At 38.7% G+C, this 25816-nt stretch overlaps 1 protein-coding gene and 1 pseudogene across 1 annotated transcript in view; one reads left to right on the top strand and one right to left on the bottom strand.

The window, feature by feature from the left end:
• Positions 1 to 3067: 3067 nt before the first annotated feature.
• The window catches only part of LOC131151636 (uncharacterized), a 130520-nt gene continuing 107771 nt past the window's right edge, over positions 3068 to 25816 (bottom strand). Inside the window, exons 17-22 of the mRNA XM_058102910.1 lie at positions 18119 to 18202; positions 14614 to 14722; positions 14378 to 14467; positions 5917 to 5982; positions 5743 to 5838; positions 3068 to 3535 (exon numbers count right to left, since the gene is read on the bottom strand). Of these exons, the coding sequence (XP_057958893.1) occupies positions 3407 to 3535; positions 5743 to 5838; positions 5917 to 5982; positions 14378 to 14467; positions 14614 to 14722; positions 18119 to 18202 (574 nt within the window). The 3' untranslated portion in view covers positions 3068 to 3406. The remainder of the gene's footprint in view (positions 3536 to 5742; positions 5839 to 5916; positions 5983 to 14377; positions 14468 to 14613; positions 14723 to 18118; positions 18203 to 25816) is intronic.
• LOC131150289 (F-box protein At5g46170-like) lies at positions 6306 to 13563 on the top strand (annotated as a pseudogene).

The following is a 25816-nucleotide window of genomic DNA, read 5'->3' as shown; positions in this document are numbered from 1 at the left end:
TCCCAATTTCGAAACGTTATGAATCTTTTAGAGGTGTACCATGATAAATTTTTATGAATGCTAGTAAGCCATTTGAATCCAAATTTCTCAGCTTTTTGATAAAAAGAACAGAGGAAGGTAAATGAAAACAAAACATTGAAAGTGGAAGATGCAAGTCCCAATTTCGAAATGTGGGAGCCATCTGGTCTAGAACAATACTCATAAGATGGAAACTCTCGTACCATTGTTGTCGATGTGAATGAACAAAACTTGTGTCCTAAAGTAATTACAAGAATTGGCGAAATTATATGAAAGAATAGCGTATAGCTATAATAACAATCTTTACATAAATGGAATAATCATAATTACAATCTTTACATAAATGGAAAGAAATGAATGAATACAATTCCCCAGATCATGGAATAGAATCGCGCTTGCTGTCATCTGTTAACTTAATCTTACTGTCATCTCTTTCGGAAAGCGTTTCCGTAATATAAAGTGAACTTCCAATGATTTCTGCTGAACTCTTTCACGAACAAAGTGGTAGTCGCTTTCCACATGTTTTGTACATGCACGAAACATTGGGTTTGTTGTGAGATAGGTCGCCCCTATGTTGTCACACTAGAGAACGGGGTTCTGGGAAAGGAAAATACCGAACTCACGTAGTAGAGATTGGAGCCAGATAGAATTAGTCATGGCATGGCAATTGCTTGGTACTCAACTTCGGTGCTTGAGCGAGCCATAGTCGGTTGCTTTTTAGAACTCCTTGAGATTAAATTGTCACCAAAAAATATGCAAAAACTTGAGGTTGATTTCCGATCGTCGGGGGTAGCCGGCCTAGTTGGCATCGGAATAAATTGAGAGCTATGTAGAAATGCTAGGCTGAATGAGTAATCCAAAATTAATGGAAAACTTGAGATAACATAGTATCCTTTTCACTGCTGTCCAATGTTCATCAATGGGTTTGTGCATGAATTGGCACACTTTATTTATAGCGAAGGAAATATTGGGCCGTGTCAAAGATAGATACTGCAAGGTTCCAACTATGCTACGGTAGGTAAAGGGATTAGAGTATGGAGCACTCGAAAACAATGATAGCTTCTGTGAAGAAGACATAGGTGAAGATACAGGCTTGGCATCGAGCATTTTCGTGCGACTGAGTAGATTATATATGTACTGACTTTGAGATAAGAATAGCCTCTCTTTCACGTGATGAGCTGCAACGCCCAAAAAGAAACTTAGAACATCCAGGTCTTTGACAGCGAATTCACTAGCGAGAGCAAAGATTAGTTTAGATATAGCTTGCGAGGTGGAGCTAGTGATGATTATATCATCAACGTATACCAACACAAAGAGAGTCACTGAAGCTTGCCTAAATGTGAAGAGAGAAGTATCAGAGCTTGAGTTAACAAAGCCAAGTGATTGAAGGTGCTCATGCAGGCAGTGGTACCAGGCCTATGGGGCTTGTTTCAAGCCATATAGTGCTTTGTGCAGTCAACATACATGATTTGGAAAATTCAGGTTAACATATCCAAGAGGTTGATGCATATATACCTCCTCCGATAGATTCCCGTGAAGAAATGCATTTTGTATGTCAATTTGATGGATTGGCCAGCGTTTGGAGACTACAATGCTTAGAACAAGCTGGATGATTGTGGGCTTGACCACTGGACCGAATGTGTCGTCGAAGTCAATTCCGAGCTATTGGTGGTAGCCCTTGGCTACCAGTCATGCTTTATGGCGTTCGAGAGTGCTATTGGCTTTGTGTTTGGATTTGAAAATCCACTTGGAGCCAACGATGTTTATGTTCAGTTTTGATGGCACTAGAGCCCAGGTGCCATTCTTTATAAAAGCCGTGAATTCCCCATCCATTGCATTGCTCCACTCATTGTATTTGCTTGCTTTTGTATAATTCATGGGGGAGTCAAGAACACCACTTGCAACAAAGAAAGACTATGGAAGTGGGTAGCGGACTGTTGCATCAATGAAGATCTTTGGCTTCACGATGTGGTTTTGGGACCGTGTGGTCATTTGGTGGGAACGTAGTACAGGAGGTTCTACAACAGCGACGAGCTCTAATGACGGTTGGATGGTGGATGTGTTTAAGGGAAGAGCAGGGGAAGGTGGCGACGAACGAGAAGTAGGGAGTCATTTGAGGTGGGCAACGACATGTGATTGGATGGATTGGAGTGGGACAACGTCGTTGCATTAAGATGTGACTATGTTAGGCAATGGGGGACATGTCATTGGCATAAGGAAATGACTCGTGGGAGGATGAGTGGGTGTCGTTGATGTGGGCTTGTGTCATGTGCTAGCAAATGGGAAGATGATCTCATCGAATAGCTATAATTACAATTTTTATATAAATGGAAAAATTATAATTACCATGTTTACATAAATGGAAAGAGGTGAATGAATACAATTCCTCAGATCATGGAATTGAATCGAGTTTGCTGACTTAATCTTACTGTCATCTGTTTTGTAAAGTGTTTCCTTAATATGGTCTTGTTTTTTTTTATTTTTTCAATTTAATTTTTCAAAGTTAATGCAAAGGATAATAAATGAAGAATAAACGCCTTGGCTACGTACACGCGTAGAGTTTTTATTTTTATTTTTTCCCCTACCCCATTGTACATGTTCATCCAAGGGCTTTTCCAAAAAGAACGAGAATAATTGACAAAAGTAGGGGCAGTAAGCGAGCATGTTTCCCTTTACTGATGAGCTAAATAGGTTAGGTGGTCCAAGACCACATTAGTTGTGCTGGTTTAGGGTTGAAATTCAGAATCCAGAGTTGTCTAAATGCACCTGAAAATTATCACTATCAACTCTTCTTGCATCTTTTGATCAATCTTAATTAATCATTTTAAGTCACAAATGGAGGAATAGACTTTTCATAAAGTGTTGAAATTCAATGAATAAGGATATTTTTTATCCTCTTTTTTAAATGTTTTCTTCCCCCCTTTGTAGATGATACCTATATACCTCGCTTGTATATATACAGGTGAAGGGGGGAAAAATATACCTATTGGGCAGTTCATCCACATTTACAAAGCTCCAAAGGCTTCAGCAGCACCGAGACAGCACATTCTCATCCAATTTTTGCCTGTGTTATTTTTTAGCAGTAAATGAAATTTTCATAACTCGGCAAAGATGCATATATTACTACATTTGTTAATACTTTTCTCGTGCAGGGGGAAGAGATAAATACAACATGCCTCATGAGTTGGGAATAAGAGAAAAAAATAGAATAACAAAATGGAAATTTTACAACAAAATTTATCATGGTACACCTCTTCCTGCTGCCTCAAAAAATAAACAAATGTCTATTTTAAATTGAATGCCTTCTTCCCTCAACCGATGATTCATTGAGCTCGAAATGGATCAAGACTTCAGTATTTTCAGGAGTCTGCCACCAAATGCCAAAAGGCTACATGGCTTCAACTACTTCTTCATGCTTGGGTTTATGTTTCTGCTTGGGACGACCAAATCTCCTTACATCTTTACTCAGCAAAAGCTCCAATGCCTTTTCCATAGTGATATCATTTGGCTTCAGATTCTGCACTCATTTACAAAACCCGATATATAAAAGGTAAGCATCACAATAGTTTCTGGGAACGAGAAATCCCGGCTGCATGAGTGAACTTCTATGCAATACTGAAAATAGTCAGAAGTGAATGCAATGTTGCACGGAATAGAAGACGTGCTTGGACAACATTTATACTATATAAGGCATGTGACAGTTAATCCCGTTCTAATTTTTAGCACAATTTGATCCTGCTTCAGTTTTTTTTATTCATTTTATTGAAAAAATCGAGATCTTTTGTTTCCTGACAGGCAAAGGGATGAAAATGCTCAATATTTTTAAAAAGAAAAGAATAAAAAATTAAAACGCGAGTTCATGGTACCATAAGAACAGATTAAAATCTCCCAAAAATTATACCAAGCAGACAAGGGTAAGTTATGCTTACCAATAAGAGGCATGATGCGCAACTGCCTTATATCTAGATATTCAAACCAAATCAGCAGGGGGTTTTTAAAGAAAACAATAAAAAAGCCAATTCAACTGACATTCAATAGCAATCACTTTTATTTTCTTTCTTTTAAATGTCTACGCATGTCATACTTGACTAAAATTTTGAAAATGAAGGTTCATGAAAGACAATAAACTGATCTCCTATAAATCATTTTTACAAAATGTTTGCTTTTCCTAAGTTGAAAAGTTATTGATGGATGCTACAAGTACAAACACACAAAACAACATAAAATCAACCCTAAAAAAAAGCACCAAAACATCTTCTATATAATTGTAGGAAACAGAACTAATTGCTGCAGAAACAGATGAGTAAAAAAAGAGAAATGCAAGATAATCTAAGTAGAAGATTTTGACCAAAATAAATATATAAATAAAGAACAAAAAAATAAAGAGAGGACCCTAATTTAAGTGGTAAGATACAAGTATTCTAGCCTTAAAACCTGCACTGCATAGTAAAATATAAATTTAATATAATTAAATAGCAGAGTACAAAATAATGCTTTATCAAAAAATGGAAGCTAATAATAAAACAAATATGTCATGCCTTAAGTGTTGATTTATAAAATAATAATAATTAAAAAAACAATATATTGATTTGTTAAGATGTAGAGACATGCATTGCAAATTACTTGCGTATGTGCGCATGTGTTTGCACATACAATGAATTCAAATTTTACACAATGATCCAAGTTTATTTCAATTTTTATGGACATTTTCAATACATGTACCCATAAATATTATTACAAATAAATATCATACTCTATTTTCTTAATTATACCTAAAATATTAGTGACACACACATATATATAAATAAAGTTGACATGTATTTATTTATATTCATATATTCATATATGGAATTTTTTATGGTAAATTATTTTTATGAGTTCACCACCCTATTATAGAGTATGATACGCTGATGCCGACATATATAATGCTATTTTTATTTATTTCAGTATTTTTTATTTCACACAAAATGACCTTCAGGTGAAATACTGTTATTTCAAAAATAAAAATGATTGCAAAGATGACTCATGCAATTAAAATATATTCAACAAATCATAATGCATATACTATAAACTCTTAAACCAGTTCTATAATTTTTAGTTTGGAAAGATGTTTTACACAATTAAGCAATGTTAGATGTCTTGCATAATGACACCAACTCACTCAGACCAATAAATAAGATCAGAAGGCAGCACCATATTAGTTTTAAAAATACAAAAAAATTGAAAACCCATTTTAGAAAAAAAGAAAGATGCTTGGCAAAAATTGAATAGCCAAATTCAATTAATTAAAGAAAACACTGAAAAAATAGGGGAAGCCAAGCTGGATTAAAAAAAAAGAGATGCGGTACAAAAGAAGGAAAGAAGACGTATGGTAAAACAATGACTTGCGGGAGTATTTTAGTCCAATCAATTTTTTTGCGCCACTCGCACTTCAATTTATAATATAGACAATTAGAAAGACTATTAAGCTTATAAGTTCTATCCCTTTGTTTCCCGTATGATATCCTAACCAGCATAGCAATTATGATGCTATGAGCTATTTATTGGAGAGCAGTAACCTGCTATATTTCTGTAGAAATGCATGAACCATTTACTGGAGATTGGAGAACATTAACCACAAGGGTTTAAAGCTAAACTTTAGTATGATTTCTGTAGAAATGCTTGTAAAGAGAAAAACAAAAAAATCAGAGTCAATAGAAACACAATATAAAACAGCAACTGTACCTTAGGTACAGGAGCAATTGCATGTCGATGTCTTATGGAAAATCCATTCTTTGCAAGCTTTAACACCACTGGTTGGTTATCCTCAGGATGGTTTCCCTGATAGGAAATCAAGATAAATGAATAAAAGGGCAATATAAAGTACAAAAGATGGACCTAGTTCAAAGACAGAAATACCAATGTCACAGGATAGCGTAGCAGCTCAAGGGCATCTTCAAGGGTAATAGAGTCCACATCCTTCATCTGAAAAGGATAAAAAATATCCATTCAAACTTATATGCATTAGATAGTATAACTCAAAAGCATGGAATATAGCATGCTAGACAGCAGAGAAATAAGCACAATAGAAGTGTCTCCCCACATGTGCACACGCAATGCAACACTGTAGCAGTGTCACTCCACGTGTGCAACACAACACATGCACATGAAGTTTTGAAACTTTCAACCTTCCATTTGCCAAATGTATCCTGTAAATTGACAAATCCCATTGAAGGTTAAACAAATATTGATTATGCAGCTGCAAGAGCAGGTAGCATGACCATGAAAAAAAAAAAAAGCTTATATTGATGTTCAAGTTTTCATGTTCTTGCAAATTAAACTCCCTCAACATACCACCTATCTGGGCTCACTTGAGAAATGGTGGGTGTCCAGTGAATGACAAGGCACTGTTGGACATCAACAGTGGGGCAGAATTACCAACTTCTGACAGATACAGATGCAATGACAGTGACAGTGACAGTGATAAGTGTATCATGTGTCTAACTGGGTTCTCTGGAAGCTTAAGATGGTGAGCAAGGTGATTGGAGTCTCTTTTGATGCTTCGAGGAAAAAGCTATGAGCTTATTTGAGATGAATGGGGCAAAAAGGAGAGAGGAAAGCAAACAAAAGATAAAAAAGAAATGCTACTAAAAGAAAAATAAATAAATAAATATTTTAAAAAAAAAAAAAAACCAGAATCATAAGTGCAAGAAATTGAAGATTGGAATTTTATGTTAATTATGACAGTGATGGGAGTTTTTCAGGTCCTGAGGTAAGTAGCTGGCTCCAGCAGGGATTATTCACTGGACTAATGAATTTAAGGTTTGTGATTAGGGGTCTTAATGATAAAGCTAAAAGGCCTGCAATGAAGTGTTTCTTGAATGACTGGAACCTATCAGCAGGTAAGTTACAAGCCTCATTACCAGTATCTGGGAACACAACAGCAGCAGCTGCATTCACCTTAAGGCTGTGAGCAGTGCTGAGTTCATCTTGGTCATTTGGAAGGAAAACACAATGCTAGAGCACACAATTGGAGCCTTCTAAGTGTCCCATCTCTTCAGGAAGTTGGAAAACAATTTCTCCTGGCTTTTTAAAGCCATGTCAAGACAGGAAGATCCATATAGGGCGTGTGTGGGCTGTAGCCCCCACTCAATTGACAAAAAACCCCTTATAGTGTGTGCGCTTATATATGCACACACACACACTAGGATTACAGCAGCACAGCTTTTTCCATAATTGCACCCAGTCTACTTCTGATTGGGGTCTTACGTTCAAATAAACAAACTTCGGGGGCTATTCCAAAATCCAAAGAGAGAGAGGGGGGGAGAGAGAGGAATCAAGGGAAGCTGAACCTGAATAGTCGCTCTCGCTCATGAATTGCGGCATCACCATCTTCCTCATCATTGCAATTCTGCCTTAGACCCTCCATCTGGCTGTTTAGACATATGGGATCTGGCAATCCTCTATGCAGCCACAATTGATGCAGCATGGCTGCGTCAGGTGGTCATTGGTCAGGCTGCCTTCCTCACAGCCTCATCCCATCCCTCCAGCTCTGTCTGCCTCAATCTGGCCATCCCTCTCCCGCTCTCTTCCCTGCCCAAACCTGATGCTGCATGGCAGCCTCAATCAGTCAGACCATCTGGCTCATCTCCTTCAAGGTCTCACCTGCATGGGCCCATGGCTGGGCTCAGATTTCCCCACTCCCACAAAGCTTAAATCTGATTTCATCATTTCAATCTCTTAAATTTCCGGCTCAGCACCTAGGTACTGCCATTTTTTAAAAATATTTTACGAAAATCATATAAATTTTCAGAGCCTTGAGTAGGTCAGTGATTTTATTAAGAGCTCTAATTTGAGGTGAACCCTAAATTGCTACTTTTGTCACATTAATTTGCTATTAATATCGGTAAATACCTTGTAGTTCTTTCAATTTTCTTTAAACAATATCATAAATTTTTTAGAGTCTTAAGTTATTTTATTTAGAGCCTAAATTTCCAAAGAATCAAAGCTTGATTTGTTGTTTGAGCTACATCCTCAATTTCTTATTAACATCTCGGCAACTTCCCATTTCCAACTCCATTGTAGAACAAATTTGTTTACCAAAGAATAAATGCATTTGGGCTTAGATGAACAACCAGCACATCCCTTTTCTTTTAATGTGCGATTTTTTCGTAGTTTGTTCTTGTTGATATTTTGTTGTTATTGACAATGTTGCTAACATATGAACTATTAGGAACTTAGGATAGTGTGTTATATTTGTTGATGATAATTTTGAACATTTAGCATTATTAGCAAGTGCTAGTGTCATGTTAGTTAAGTGTGAGTTAGTTAGGATATTTTGGTCATTGTAATGCACTTTACATATATTTACAGAGAGACCTATCATTGTGATTACGTCTTCCATTGTACTCAATAGTTCAACACAGCATTAGAGCAAGATCCGACCTAAAGCCTAATTGCATAACTGCTGCTAAACCAAACCCTAAACATCAAAATCCCATGCAAACCTGCTGCAGTAGAAGGATCATCTGCATCACCAAAGTCCAGGAGAAGGTTCAGGAGTTGCAGGAAAAAACTGCAGTCGCTGGAAAAAAACCTGGCAGCTGCTATCCTCTTCCAAAGCGCAAGAAATACATCATCTTCTGCAAAACCAATCACATAGCAAGCCACAGAGCCTTCTGATCTGCTAGCTTGCAAAATTTCACAGCCAGAAGAGCCTTATGCATCACCAAACACCAGCCGAAGCCAACAGTGACAATCCCACGCACCAGCACATAGGAGTGTTTTAAGTGGCCTTTTTGCTCCAATTTCCTCCCGAATGTCTTGAATCCTCCCCTACACCTTAATACCAAGTTGTTTGTCATGTTTTTTGTCCAAAGATATCATCTGTTTTTAGTGGCTCATGTGCAGCATACCGGGAATGATTGTTTGCTAATGCCTGAAGCTGTTGGTAAACGTTTATTGAGTTGACTGAGGCCTGAAACAGTGCTATTGCTATCTATGTGATTTGTTTTCATCGCGTGTTTGTGTTTTGCTCCAATTGTCAAACATTGTGTTGGGATGGAGTCCATGAATTCCTGGAGGATGTTGTTCACTGTGTATTTCTAATTAGCTATTTTATTGAGGCTGTGTGTGTTCTAGGATGGAGTTTCCATATCCCAAAAATATGTTTCCCCCATGAGGCACTTGTTTGAGCAAACAATGTACTACAAGTCTCAAAGGAGGAGTATTCAAGGTTTTTGTAGTATCAAGTATCCCAACAAGCATCTCATCATATTGCATTGTCTACTCAAAAAGGTCATCCTATAGTCTATATGTGATCTTGTATCTCTCCCACTAGTTCTTGGGTCATTGACTCTGCCACCACTGACTACATGACTAGCGTATCCAGATTCTTCTCTGCCCTCCAATATTCTAAAAATCTACCTCATGCTCATGGCTCCACCACTACAGCTAAAGGATAGGATCAGTAAATCCTACTCCCACCATCTCCATTTCTTCTATTTTATACATTCCTAAATCTCCTTTCAATCCCATGTCTGTTAGTGAGCTTACAAAGTCACTAAATTGTTCTGTAACCTTCTTTCTTGATTCTATGGTTATTCATTTTTATTTTTACTTTTTGGATACGCCAGGTATCCTGGGTTTACGCACCAGACTAATCTCATGCCTATGCCAGTCGAGCCCACAGCCAACACGTAGGAGGTAAATCCGGATGTGCGCTGCAAGCGGCAGGGTTTGAACTGTTGTAAGCGGCCTTCTGGGGAACCTCCTTACCACCTGAGCTTATGCCCTGAGGCTTGATTCTATGGTTATTCATGATTGAAGGTGAGGAAGACAACCAGCACAAGACATGAGGCTCGTCAATTTCACTACTTTGAGTCTCTCTATCCTCCTAATTGCCTTCGACCCGCTGCTAAACCAACACAAATCCATCGTCACGTTGGTCATCCGTCCTTGGACAAGTTGAATAGCTAGCTCCTGCTTTGAATTCTATGTCCAATCTTTTGTCTGAGTCTTATCATTTCGGAGAACATCATCATGTTCCCTTAGCTTCCCAAGTCAATAAACGAGCAGTTAGGCCTTTCATGTTAGCCCATTTTGATGTCTAGGGTCTTACTCGTGTCACATCAAAGTTGGGGTTTTGATACTTTGTTACATTTGTTGATTACTACTCCAGGATGACTTGTTAGTATTTAATGAAAGATTATTTTGAGTTTTCTAATATCTTTTGTGCCTTTTGTTCTCAAATAAGGACTTAGTTTGATATGTAAGCTAAAATACTTCATAATGATAATGCTAAGGAGTACTTTAGTACCCAATTCACTACCTATATGACTAACTCTGGTACGATCCATCAGCTATCTTGTGCCTACACTCCACAACAAGATGGAGTTGCCGAGCCAAAAAATAAACATATTTTCAAAGTCTTTGTGTCAAATGGATGTCCCCAAAGTTTTTTGGAGTGATGCTATGCTCACTGCTTGCTCTCTCATCAATAAAATGTCATCCTCTATTCTGGGTGGTAAAATCCCATATTTAGTTATCTACCATAATGCTCCTTTGTTCCCACCTCCTCCTTGTATATTTGGCAATTTGTACATTGTCCATCAACTAAGTTCATAAACGGACAAGTTAGGGATGTCAATGTTATAGACCTATCTTGCATTGATTCTTTGTCTTTGCTGATATCATCTTTTGAGTCTGACCTTACTATTCTAAGTCCTTGAGTTCTATTGACCTTGATAAATCTCTTCCCTTGCCCAACCTTCTAGATCCTAACCTATTAATTATGCCCAACCCTCTTACATCTTCATCTAGTTTTGAGTCCTTCTTGTGCCTTGGATCATCCTAATTTGAAGGTATACACATGGTGACTCAAGGGAGGAGAGCCTCTTCTAGCTTTTACTTTTGCGCCTCAAGTTCCCTCATTACATGATCCTATTGCCCATGACATTAATTCTCCTATAGTTGTTTGGAAAGGTAAATGCACTTGTATCCAACATCCAATCTCCAACTTTGTTTGCTATGATTTGTTGTCGCCCTCGTATTACTATTTTGATATTACTTAGCCTTTTATTGCTCTTCCAAAAACTGTTTCTAAAGCTTATCCCATTCTAGGTGGAGAATTGGAATGGTTGGAGAGATGCATGTGTTACATAATAATATAGTTGGGATAAGGTAGCTCTTCCTCTTGATAAGTCTACGGTTGGTTGGTCACTAAGTGTAAAATGTCAAAGTCAATCCAAACATTTTCATGGATCATTTGAAGCATTGTTGCTAAGGGATATACCCAAATGCACAGTTTGGATTATTCACACACATTCTCTTCGGCCACTAAACCTACCACAATACATTTTTTCATCTCCTTACCTATCACTTGTCACTAGCCTCTACATTAGTTAGATGTGAAGAATGCTTTTTTACATGATGATCTTGAGGAGAAGGCCCATATGGAGTAACTACCTGGGTTTTACACTCAACAGAAGTCAGGCTAAGTATGTTAGCTCAAGAAATCATTATATAATTTAAAATAGTCTCTTAGAGCATGGTTTGGTCACTTTAGTGTTGTAGCACTTGATTGAGAACTCCAACAATGTGCAATATATCACTCTGTGTTCTATCGTCATACTCCATCTAGTAGAATTCTCCTTAATGTGGATGCAAATGATATTGTGATTACCGGTGATGATAACCGAGGTTTCCAGAGCTTAAAGCACTTCCAACAGACCAAGTTTCAAACCAAAGATTTGGGGCCATTGAAGTAGTTGTGTATAGAAGTATCAAGATATCGTATAGGAACAGTCTTGTCACAATGGAAGTATGTTTTTGGTCTTCTACATAAGACAAGGTTGTTGCAATCCAAACCTTTTGATACACCCATGGATCCTAAGTGAACGCCAAATATGGGTGATTCTATTTTTGTGTTACATCCACAATGAATCCTATGGATCCTTTAGGATGTCTTTTTTATATCCCATAGTTGCGGACTATGGATTGAGCCAAAGAACTCTTTCTACCTATCCTAGATAGAGTAAGAGCGGCAATTCCTCCATCAATGGTTACATTAACATCCAATTCTATAATAGCACCAGCAGCAAATCAAGCTATGCCTAACCTAGGACGGTATCGGAGACTTGTTTGAAAGTTGCATTATCTCACAAGCACTCGACCAAATATATCTTTCATAACAAGTGTCGTGAATCAATTTCTTGATTCTCAAAAACCAAGTCATTGGGATGTAGTTATTCGCATCTTGAGATATTTCAAAGGTGCACTTACGAGAGATCTCTTTATTCAAGGTAGAGTTCAAATATTTAGGGATGCACAAATGCAAATTGGACATGCTCACCTTCCAATACAAGATCTACAAGTGGATATTGTATCTTTATTGGAGGTAATTTGGTTACTTGGAAGAGTAAGCAACAAATTGTGGTGGCTAGGTCAAGTCTTGAATTAGAGTATAAGACCTAGGGGTGTACAAAAATTACAGAAAAATTGAAAATTGGATAGAAACCGAACTATTTAACATTTCGGTACGATTTTTCAATTCTGTGTTCGGTTTTGGTTTTCCAATTTTAAAAAACCGATTTTCGGTTTCGGTTTCGGTAATATAGGAAAATCGAACCGAAAAATTGAAAAACCGAAGTATATATTTATCTAAAAAATTTTACAAATTTAATTTTACAATCCTTAATTATTTATTAAATTATAATTTATGATAAGACACACATATTTAACTAAGGAGATTTAAGGATTTTATATATTAGGGTGAGAGCTTTTGTCTCATGTATTACCATCGTGCGACAAGGATGTCCTTCATCTTGGTAAGCATGATGGAAGAAATCTCCTCGGCGGCGAAATTCTTCTCCTTGCCTTTGTAAGAAAACTCACAGAGGTTCCACAGCCTCATCCCCTTGGTCGAGCACGTCCTCGTCCATGTTAACTGCGTCGTATCCAACGGTGTCGCGGCCTCTGCTGCATCTGCCTCGGACAAGAACTGTGTCATCCCTTTTTTGAAAATTTTCGTCTCATTTTAGGAGGCATCATTAAACCCCTATAGGCACTCGACCAATTCTTAGGTCCCAAGTGCTCGGGCTCCTCATCATCGGCACTCGCCGTGGGTGGAGGTGCTCATGGTGGTGACAATGAAGAACTAGATCAAGGCGCGGTGACCCACCATTCACCCACCCAGGTTTTGAAGAACTTCAACAAAATCTGCTTCCTCTGAATTGAGCTTCCGAGCGGTGAATTGGGCATTAACGATGGGGTTTTTTTGAAATGGAGGGCTGAATTTGGATCAACTCTTGTTAATTGTGTGATTCAAGGCGCGTCATCGGTGATCAACACCGCAGCCATGAAGGTATCGAATGTTCAAGAAAATGGGGCTAATGGATTTTGCGGAAATCGTAGTGGGATGATAATGGGAGTGTACCTGAATCATTTTACACGAATAGCGGTCCTAAACTGCAAGTTGTGTGGACTATAAGCTCGCTGATTGCTGCCTCCATGAGGCATTACTTGCTACAGCCTATAACTGCAGCCTATAATTTCCCTGAGATTTGACGCCATTGATGGAGTTTCTGCAAGAAACTTCAAAGAACTTGAAAACAGAGCAGAGAATTGAGTGAAGTTTCTTTTGCCAATGGCTTGATGCCCACGTCCCACATTGGTTGGCATGTACTTTAGGGAAGTCTTCTCCACTTATAAAAGCATGTCTTTCTTGGCTCTTTTTAATAAAAGCCCATTCAATGATTTAAAGTGGGCCTTGAGTAGTAGTATTATTGTGGAGAGATCCAGTTTGGTTAAAAACATACAACCAGATCAAAGAACCGGTTTTTTTTTTTTTTTAACTGAACGATTGGTTTATGGTTCGGCAATGATTTTCAATTTTAAGAACCATTATGTTTCGGTCCAGTGTTCAGTTTTGAGTAAAATCGTACTGAAAAAAACCAATTACACCCCTTATAAGGCCATAGCACACACTACATGTGAACTTGTTTAGTTCGAGAACATGTTGGAAGAACTTGGTTTTCCACATTGTTGCCCAATGGAATTGACGTGTGATAAACAAGCTGCTATTTAAATTACCTCCAACCTGGTCTTCCATGAGTGGACAAAACACATTGAAGTCAGTCTTCCATAATTTCTCCACATAGCTGTCCTTTCATTTGCATGAGCATAAGTGTTTCAGGGTAAGGACATTTTTTCTTCTTTGTTTAGGGGAGAAAGAAGAAAGGGAAGGCTGCCTCAAAACTTGGTCACTAAAGAGACGAAACATCTAGAGATATATATCTAGAGAATTCACTTGAGAAAATTAACAGAAGATCATATGCGGTTCCAAGATGTGTAGAGTTGCATTATGAGATCACAAATATACCTGGGAGACAGATGCTCTTTTGGGCACATATCCTTTCTTGTCTTCACCAAGTTGAACATAGAAGCCATAAGGACCATTCTTCAAAAGAATCTGAGAACAATTCAAAAGATGAATAAAATAAATTGCCAACTTACACTCCAAAACAGGAATGGATTATATGTGGAATAAGACATCATTTTTAATTGGTCAACTGCACCAAAACTGAACATGAAATGCACAGAAAATTAAATGCACACCTTTTCACTGGTACCAGGATGGAGGCCTATCATTTTTGGCTCCTCCACACTGTTATTTTGAGGAGGAACATCTTCATCATCATCACCAAAAAATGTCCTAGCTATATATCTGTACCACAATTGAAATGAATATGTTATGCATGCTCTACTAAGGAGAAGAAAAATTATAACATTAAAAGGAAAAGCTACCTTCCAACAGAAAACGAATAACTACAAAACAGATGCCCTTCAATACCTCTCATCCAAGAAAAAACATGAAAAAAATCCAAAGAGAAGCAAGAAAAACCACCCTACTCCATGAGAAATAAGAAGCCTTAACTTGGTCCTAAAATATTCTAGCACTCGATTACTTCCACAGAATCCAAAGAATAGCAAACTAGGCATACAGCCACAGAAACTTCCCTTTCTCACTGTTGAAGAAGCCCAAAAATTTTACCGTGAAACACTCGCCCATATGACATGGAACACTCACACATTCCCTGTTAGTGGTTGCATCACATGCTGCCACGTATTATTATCTAATTGTTTCAGAATTCAGAGGTATCTCTGTCAACAGGATTTCACATATAAAATATCTGGCCCATCCATGAGAATAGTTCTCTTCATAGATCATCTCTCTTAATTTCTTCTCTCTTTGTTCTCCTTTCTTACCCTAACATAACTAACATGCTCTCTAGATAATCAAATAAAACATCTTGTGTTTAATAAATGGTATCAGAGCAGGCTATAATCCTTCATGCTTGAGCCTCCCTTTTGTTCAATTTTCACAATTACTGTTCATCATCTCCATTCAATCCTTCAGTTCATGGCACTATACATTGCTACTGTTCATGTCAGCATCCACTGTATCTACTTCCTTTTCCTTGTTGACCCTAATTGATTCTAGATAATTTAAATAAAACTTTTTAAAAAAAAAAAAAAAAAACATGAGTCATTTAGGGCCTCCTTGTTGCCTGTTGGGTTCAGTTTTGCGGTCAGCATCTCTTGATGGTAGTGTCTATTCATGAATTGTGAGTGCAGAAGACCCTTCGGCTAGAGTGACATTAAGAAGTGAATTTGACTATTGGTGGTCGGAAAAAAATTAAAAAGTACCTGACATATAATCACTAGCAGCTAACCCTACAAGCCAGAAGGAGAACTCAAGATGGCCAACCAATCAAATATCAACAATGATCACGGATATGATTTTCTAACCCACAATGAGTACACTTATGAGGTGGACCTGTACCACGTCCAGCATGAAGCCTCTGCCACCACCAGATTGCTCAACTCCATCAGATGACTCATTTGAGCAAACTTCTCTACATTAGATAACACAAATGACTGTCTCTTAATGAACTATACCAGGGGGAAGCACAAAACACCTGAAAACAAAATTTTGCGAGCGAGGAAGTTAAGCTCCTAAGATCTGACATTACACTTCATTAGACTTGTGTTATAGACCAGCTAAGAATTACTTGAATACTGCAATACGTTTCCCTTGTTTCTGCATTGCTCAAACACTAGAAGTAACAAGGTTGAAGCAAATTCAATTTCTTATAGACCAGTTACCCCCCAAAAAAGATTCCTTAACTTATTTAGCTTCTTGAAACAACTCATGCAAGTCTAAAGAGAGATCATACATCCTCATTAAATTATTGCTAAATAATTTCAATAATCCCATCTGTCCCTACACAACCAAATGTGTACACAAATCAGCAATATGTGGCTCCATAGATGACACTGATTCCCTTGACCAGTGACATAGATTTTAACAGCCTTCAACCACTGTAAATAATTCCTCTGAAACAGTAAGTGACTTGTCGAGGGAGGAAGGTAACCAAAGTATTTTACATGGGGTTCTTGGAATCCAAAAGAGAGCCTAAATAAGCAGGAGAAATAGGAGAAAATCACACCAAACAAGAGGCTAAGACATCAATATAGCACCAATAATAGACGACTGTCACACAAGCATGGTCTTAAATTTCCACGAAATTGTCGAAATTTCTGTTGAAATTTTTGGTTTCCGTCACCCTTGAAATCAAAATGGTATTCGATTTCCATCTTGCATAATTTCCATCGAAATCTCAACGAACCATCCAAAATTTATTGAAATCTCAAAAATTTTATAGAAACTCGTTGAAATTTTAACTATACAATGAAATTTCCTTGGAATTCAATGAGAGATTTAGGAGTGAAGTGAAATTTCTCTCTCAATTTATTCTTTTTTTTATTGAAACAAAAGATTACTACAAGTTCTTTTGAAATTATATGAAAAAATAAACTTACTTTTACAACATTTTATTCAACCATTCATGTCGAAGACTCTAAATTATCATTATTTGTATTACAAATAATATTCAAACAATTTATAAATTTCACTTGTTACTAAATATGTTAATGCACATTATCTTACAAATACATTTGATACACATACTAAATTACAACTTCTCCATCCTCATACGCAACATAGATGTACTTAACTTGTAATATATTAGTCCTAAAACTTACATTATTATGTATGTTAACCATTTCTAAAGTTTAACAAAGACTTCCATGTTTTACTACTGATTTCTGTTATTTTTTCAAATCTAAATAGAAATCGACATGGAAACTGAAATTTCTATCAAAATTTCCGTACTTTTGGGGCTTCGAAATTTGATTCGAAATAGAAATTTAAGACCTTGCGCACAAGTACTGCTGGAACAAGTTCCAGAACCTGATAAAAATGGAAACAGACAAACCAGTCTGATCAGAGCAAATCAGTTGGCCTAGATTTGCATCTTTGATTGATTTAAGACGAACACTGCTAGGGATTCATACAAAGATTCCACAAAAAGAAATCAGCAAATAGACATCTAACTGCTTCAGATTTGAATTGGGTCAAGAAACCTGACACAAAGCCACAGCCCAGAAAAACTCGAAATTGGCAACCCTAGCTATGTATTGAAAAAAATTGACAAACAAAAACCTTTATGTTGCAACCCAATTCAGTACATGTATATGTATTCATATGTTAAATATAAAATGTGATCTTAATTAGTCAAACTCTTTCCAACAATTGAGCCTGTATCAAACAACAAATCTAAAAAAAAAACATCGCCAAACAAACAACAAAATAGAGAATTGAAACCCACCTACTAGTGGACACTAGGCAAACATTTTTATTTTTTATTTTTTAAAAGCAAGGGCTAACTACAGCGACTTTATATGCCCTACCAAAATAAGTGGATGCTCTTACCAACATACTCACAATATACTACGCTTGGACAAATTTGTAGCTAACTAGGGTATTGCCATTTTCTAGTGATTCAGATCCAAATATATCAACTAACAAATTACAGTTCCTGTCATTTGCACTTTCTTATGAGAGAAGCACACTATAATACCGAGTAAAACCTTAAATAACATGGGTGCAAGCAAACCAGAGTGATGGGGGTGAGATTTTCAAAGGTTTACATCAATATAAAATAATGCAAACTGGCAAAGAAAAAGAACATCTGAAATGTGACCATATCATACTCACTTGCACTTTGGGTGTTGATCACATCCTATAAAATAACCTTCACCAAACCTACTTACTTTGAAAATCAGAGTGCCATCCATACAGCTGCAACAAGTTTACATGATGATTATACAGAGACAGATTAAAGAGTAATAATGATTAAAATATAATAAATAGATCAGCAGAATCAAAATATGCCATTAAAGGGAGCATTTTAGAATCGCTATAACGTACATTAGAAAAACTACTCAGATGGTGAAGTAGAAATAGTAAGACATGACATCTCATTTTTCGCTTTGATATAATAAAATCAAGCAACTAATAAATGGCCATGGAATTGTATATTCTTTCATAAAATTCAACTAAATGAATTACATGAATCTTTAATTTATTACTCCAAAGACTTCAGAATGCTGGCTTACAATATTATATGATTCAATTTCACTTTTTTGAAGGAAAACATATACAGAAAGAAGAAAATGAACCAAACATCAAGATGTCTTTGTTGCATATGTGTGATATATATGTGGATGCATATGTATGTGTGTGTGTGTGTGCACACATATGTATGTCTTCCAAAACTTACTTAAGGACTCCAAAATAATCCGAAAGAAAAATAGATGTTGAGATGGAGCTCTTGTTTCTAAAAATGGAGGTGAGATAAAAAAGAGGAATCAAGTTGAGATAGATTCAATATTACAGAAATGATATGAGCTAGCTGATGCATGGATGGGACATAAAACTTCCAAAGACAACCTAGACAGCTGTATAGGACTATAAAACTCTTTTTGAATTGAATTCCACAAGTATAATGCAAGGAAATCATCAGACTCATCCCAATAAATGAATGAAAACAGAAAATAGCTCGATGTGGCAAAGCCCTTGGAACCAAGCTGTAATTAAGAACGAAAAGTGATGGAAGTGCTTAAAAAATAGAGTTAAAAGCATGAGAAAACACAAGAAAATAGAAGAAATGGAGATACAAGATCAAGAAGAGCAAACAGAAACCACAGACAACAAAAACACCAGCAGAGAGAGAGAGAGAGAGAGAGAGAGAGAGAGAGATCGGGTAGCTCATCAAGCCCTAAGATTTCCAAGGAGAATAACTATAGAGAATGAGAATGAATCAATTGTCTATTCAATTGTATATTCTTTACATACTCGGGTCCCTATTTAACATGTACATAGAATATAAAATATGGACAAACAGAAGAGGACACAACTTGTAGTTGAGATGTATTGTTTAGCTTCGGTGGGCGGTCTTAATTTATAACCTCTGGCTTGTGGCAAGATCTCATGGTAGGTGGCCATCATTCACAAATTGTGGTCGTCGTTCACACTACTGACTGACATTCACCAACCATGGCCGTCATTCACACTACTAGCCGTCATTCCACACTCCCCCTCAAGTTGGATCATAAATATTAATCATGTCCAACTTGCAAATAAACTCTTCAAAGCTAGATCTCTGTAATCCCTTAGTGAAAATATCTGCTAATTGTTCTCTTGTAGGGATATAGGTCATGCAAATTTACCCCTTCTCAATTTTCTCCTTTATAAAATGCCTATCCACTTCTATATGTTGAGTCCTGTCGTGCTGAATAGGATTATGAGAAATACTAATGGCGGCTTTGTTGTCGCAATAAAGTTTGATGGGGAGCTCTATTGTGATGTGTAATTCTTCCAAAAGTTTTTGTAACCATAGCCCTCCACACATCCCTTGTGGAATAGCTCTGAATTCAGCCTCAACATTGCTTCTGGCTACCACACTCTGCTACTTACTCCTCCATGTTACTAGATTTCCCTAAACAAAGGTATAGTAGCCGGTAGTAGGCCTTCTGTCTTCTGCCAATCCTGGCCAATCCGCATCGGTGTAGATCTCTACTTTCTTACTGTCACCTTTCTTGAAGAATAGTCCTCGCCCTAGAGAGCCTTTCAGAAATCTGAGAATCTTATATACTGCTTCTAGGTGACTCTCCTTTGGCGAGTGCATGTGTTGACTGACCACACTTACAGCGAAAGCAATGTCAAGTCTAGTGTAAGAGAGGTAGATCAATCTACCTATTAGTCTATGTTATCTCTCTCTATCCACAGGCTTTCCTACGTCTTCTATTCTTTTTCCTACGTCGATAGGAGTATCGCTTGGTTTACAACCAAGCATGCCAGTCTCGGTCAAAAGGTCAAGTACGAACTTTCTCTAGGAGACAGTAGTTCCCTTCCTTGATCTGCCGACCCCCATTCCTAGGAAATGTCGCATTTGACCAAGGTCTTTTACCTCAAACTCTATGGCTAAGAACTTCTTCAATCTCTCTACCTCTCCTGTGTCATCTCCGGTGAGAATGATATCATCAACGTACACAATCAGGATGGTCCTTCTTCCCTCATTGGACTGTTTAAAGAACACAGTGTGATCTGACTGCCCCTGTCGGTATCCTTGATTCTTTATCACCTTTGCAAATCTATCAAACCACGCCCTCAGTGATGGCTCGAGTCCATAGAAGGACTTCTTCAATTTACACACTCTGGTTTCTTCTCCCTCCTTGCAAAATCCTAGCGATAGCGTCACTAGTGAAAATATTTGCTAATTGTTCTCTTGTAGGGATATAGGTCATGCATGTTGTCCCCTTCTCAATTTTCTCCTTTATAAAATGCATGTCCGCTTCTATATGTTTAGTCCTGTCCTGATGAACAGGATTACGAGAAATACTAATGGCGGCTTTGTTGTCACAATAGAATTTGATGGGGAGCCCTACTGTGATGTGTAGTTCTTCCAAAAGTTTTTGTAGCCATAGCCCTTCACACATCAGTTGCGCAACAGCTCTGAATTCAGCCACGGCACTACTTCTTCCAACCACACTCTACTTCTTACTCCTCCATATTACTAGATTACCCCAAACATAGCTACAGTAGCCGGTAGTAGACTTTCTGTCTTTTGCAGATCCTGCCCAATCCGCATCTGTGTAGATCTCTAACTTCTTACTGTCACCTTTCTTGAAGAATAGTCCTCGCCCTAGAGAGCCTTTCAAATATTTGAGAATCTTATATACTGATTCTACGTAACTCACCTTTGGTGAGTGCATGTGTTGACTGACCACACTTATAGCGAAAGCAATGCCAAGTCTAGTGTGAGAGAGGTAGATCAATCTACCTACTAGTCTCTGATATCTCTCTCTATCCACAGGTTTTCCGACGTCTTCCGTTCTTTTTCCTGCCTCGATAGGAGTATCGCTTGGTTTACAACCAAGCATGCCAGTCTCGGTCAAAAGGTCAAGTACATACTTTCTCTGGGAGACTAATTCCCTACCTTGATCTGGCGAGCTTCATTCCCAAGAAATGTCGCATTTGACCCAAGTCTTTTACCTCAATCTCTGTGGCTAAGATCTTCTTCAATCTCTCCACCTCTCTTTGTGTCATCTCCAGTGAGAATGATGTCATCGACGTAAACAATCAGGATGGTCCTCTTTCCCTCATTGGACTGTTTGAAGAACATAGTGTGATCTGACTGCCCCTGTCGGTATCCTTGATTCTTTATCACCTTTGCAAATCTATCAAACCAAGCCCTCGGTGATTGCTTGAGTCCATATTGAGATTTCTTCAATTTACACACTTTGGTTTCTTCTCCCTTCTTGCAAAATCCTGGTGGTAGCATCACGAACACTTCTTCTTCTAGCTCACCATTCAGAAAAGCATTCTTGATGTCAAACTTATGGAGTGGCCAGTCCAAGTCTGCTGCCAAGGACAAGAGAACTCGTACAGTGTTCAGCTTTGCTACTAGTGCAAAAGTCTCGGTGTAGTCAATACCGTATGTCTGAGTGAACCCCTTTGCCACAAGGCGGGCTTTGTATCGTTCTACTGTGCCATCAGCTTTGTACTTTACTATGAACACCCACTTACAATCCACTGATTTCTTCCCCCTTGGCAAAGTCATCACCTCCCAAGTTCCATTCTTTTCTAGTGCCCTTATCTCTTCCATCACTGCCTCTCTCCACTCTGGAATCTCCAAGGCTTCTCGAATGTTTTTAGGAATCTAGATTATGTCAAGGTTAGAAGTAAAAGCACGACACTTGGCAGAAAGAGCATTGTAGGATACAAATTTTGAGATAGGGTGGAGAGTAAATGAACGACGTTGTTTTCCAAGAGCAATGGGTAAGCCATGTTTTACCTAGTCAGGATTGGAGTCGGACTCATGAGGAGTTGGAACTATCACCGATTCGGACTCTTTTGGTGCTTCGGAAGTGAGTGTCTCATTGGACTTCGATTTTGGCCTCCTTGAGTAGACAAGTGTTTCCCTATTTGTTTGTATTTCCGCATCTCCCCCTGAGCTCAAGTTTCCTTCTGTACTAGGTGGAGGAGCGGATATAAGGTATGGAGTGGTCTCGAAAAAAGCAATACAGAAGTAGCCTGAGTTTGAGGGCCGAGCTTTACTCGAGGACTCCCCCTGAAGCTAGTAGTAGAGGGTATGTTGGAAGAAGGTGACATCCAAGCTAAAATAGAGTTTCTGGGATATCGGGTCATAGCATTTGTAACCCTTCGATAAGGGAGAGTAACCAAGAAAGATACATTTAAGTGCTCTGGGATCCAATTTGTTTCTCTTGGGTGCGTGAATGTGGACAAATACAGTGGACCCAAAGACACGAAGCGGAAGACATGAGCCGAGCCTAGAATTGGGAAAAGTCTCTTGGAGTTTTTGGAGGGGAATTGCAAGGGATAGGACTCTACTAGGCATTCAGTTAATGAGGTATATGGCTGTCAAAATTGAGTCACCCCAAAATTTTGTTGGCATGTGAGAGGTGAACAACAGGGCACGAGCAACTTCAAGGATATGCTGAATTTTCCGTTCAGCAACCCCATTTTGTTGAGGGGTGTCAACGCAAAAGCTTTGATGGATAATACCATTCTCTTGAAGATACGTGCCCAAGTGTCACGATCCGACTATTTTCACACAGTTGTGAAAGGGTCGAGCAACGCTAGCTAAAGCACTCTTGTTTAACTAGCTAGCCTATCGTTTACTAACATTCATCCACGAAACACTTTCATTAGCATTCAATCAAATGGCAGCAGAAACAGTAAGCATTCATGAAAGCAGTGGCAAGCAAGCTGTAAACATGGAATCTACGCAATTCATTAGCAACACCTCCATTGACATCGTGTGTTTAGCAAGGGAGGCAAGTAGGCTAAACACGTTGACAATAGCTAGTGAGTTTTACGATGACTGATGAACACTCATTCTCCCCTAAAGAGGTTTTTATGTAATTATCATCCTGGCACTAAGAAACATCAAAGTGACCGAGGAGTCATACTGCCTTATTTAGCATATAAAGACACTACTAGCAGAAAATAACCCTACACTAGTATTTACGTAATGGAAACTCATCCCAAGCACACGAGACAAGCGGTCACAAGCAAGCATAATGCCCTGAACAAGCTTAACTCGTGACATTCTCCCCCATTTGTGCGGTCAACGTCCTTGTAGACTTTGGCGATAGGTACACTTCAAGTTTGTCCACGAACGGTTGAATATCTTCCGCTGAAATCCAACCGATTTCTCTGTCATCAAGGCATTTTCACTTTACTAGGAACTTCTGCCGCTTCTTCCTTGAGGATATGAACTCTCTGTCTGCAAGGATCTCTTCAACTTTACGTCTGTTAGGTTGCACTGTTTCAACTCTGCTCTGTTGGACTAACTTCTGTTCAGGTCATTGGTGTCGGTGTTGAACGGCTTGAGGCAGCTGACATGAAATTGTGGTCTTCTCCCCTGATCTACCCACTTCTTCATCTGCTTAGAAGCTTTCTCCAAATAGGCTTGGGCAAACTCTCCATTCAGTTTCCATTCTCTGGTGAAGATGTACGCCCTGGGACTCTTGTTGGTTGTTGAGCTCCTTTGGGCATTGCCACAAAAAGGAGCCACATCAAGTAGTTGCACGCCATTTTTCTGGTTGTTGTTGACAAAATGGCACAAATACTCTTCTAGTAGCTCTCTAAATCTCTCCATATGTCCGTCTGTCTGTCTGTGATAACTTAAAGAGATGTCAAGATGTGACTTAATCATCCTAAAAAATTCTATCAAGAAGTTGTCAGTGAACATTAAGTCTCGGTCACAAACAATAACTTGGGGAACACCCCATTGTTTCACAACGGTCAAAAGGAACAATTCTATCATCTCCTTTTCCAAACAGTACTTTGGTGCAGTCATGAAAGTACCATACTTCTTCGGCTCTCCCTTGTCTTGTTGGCAAGTCAGACAAGTTCTGGTATAATCAACCACATCATCCCGCGTGTGCAGCCAACAATACCTTCCCAGTAGTCCTATCATTGGAGTCATTATCCACGAATACCCCTCAACAAACTTCCTGCAATATCTAGTAAGGTTAAAAAAGGAACGCAACTCCTTCACTATCGTGGGGATCTTCTGTTCTTGAATCATCTTTACCTTCTCCATACCCCTCCGGATATGACCTTGTTCAACCACATGACCAAGGAATTTGTTGCTCCACTAAGCGAAAGAGCAATTCTCTTTCTTCACATCCAGATTGTTTCCCCTCAGCCTATTGAACACCTTCCGTAGATGCTCTTCATGTTCCCTCTGAAACAACACCGATGCTCCCAACGGTGCTTTGGAAGGGCAAACACATCCCGCTTTCAATTCATCAAGTTGTTTCCCCAACTCTACTATCTCTAGAGGTGCCATCCGACATGGCCCTTTAGCGGGTGGTTTCACTCCTGATAATAACTCGATCTCAGCTCCACAATCCGTCATGAAGGCAAATTATGAGGCAGCTTATCCGGTAACACCTCCTTGTACTCATCCAACACCGCTTGGATGGTCGTAGGCTCCAACTCTTGGCCTACTTCTTTGTCTACAACCACCTTGGCTAGACGTGTCTGCTCACCCTGACCCAATCCCTCATTGAGTTGTATGGCTGAAAGGGACTTCCCATCGTCTCCTTTCATTGCAACGACTTGCCACATGCATGAGTGATCTCCCATTAGCCACAGAAAACTAGCCGAAGGCATCAGCACTGCCCTCGTCCCCCTTAGGAACTCCATTCCTAGAATGACTGGAAAATCATCCAATGGCACCACTGTGAAATTCGCATGACCTTCCCATTGTCCAAGCTTTATAGCCACTTGCTTGGCTACTCCCAGAGTAGGCTGGGCTGCAGAGTTAACTGCTTTCATGCGTCTTGTATCCTTCTCTAAGGATAAGTTGAATCTCCATGCTTCCAACTACGAAACAAAATTATGAGAAGCCCCCGTATCCACCATAGCGTGGGTACTCTTCCCATTTATCCTCAAGTCCACAAACATTAACCCTTTTTCTAGTGTAACTTTCAGTACTTTTGCTTACCTTTCCAATGCGCTCACCAGCCGCACTGAACCTACCCTCGGGGCATGATCCTCTTCCTCCTCGCTTCCCACCACTTTTCCCGAAGTGGAAGCTTGTAAGGCATTGAGTAATCCCTTGTGTTGACACTCACTCACTCTGTGAGATCCACCACACAAGTAGCACGAAATTTTACGCTTTCCCTTTCCATTGTGTGTGTTGAACCCTTGAGACGACGAAGCTTCCATTAAGGTTGATGATTTAGAGTCGGCTCCCCCACTCTTGGGTTTGCCTTTCTTGAAAAACTTTTCACTGTTTCCCTCTCCGCCAAACCGTTTGGATGAAGCGGTATCATCACCAAAGTAGTCAGTCAAGCGTTCTACAGCAGCTTGTGC

Source organism: Malania oleifera, chromosome 3 (genome assembly GCF_029873635.1).
Source record: "Malania oleifera isolate guangnan ecotype guangnan chromosome 3, ASM2987363v1, whole genome shotgun sequence".
Lineage (NCBI taxonomy): Eukaryota > Viridiplantae > Streptophyta > Magnoliopsida > Santalales > Ximeniaceae > Malania > Malania oleifera.
Note: the sequence above shows the minus strand (reverse complement) of the source record. Positions and strands in the feature narration are given on the sequence as shown.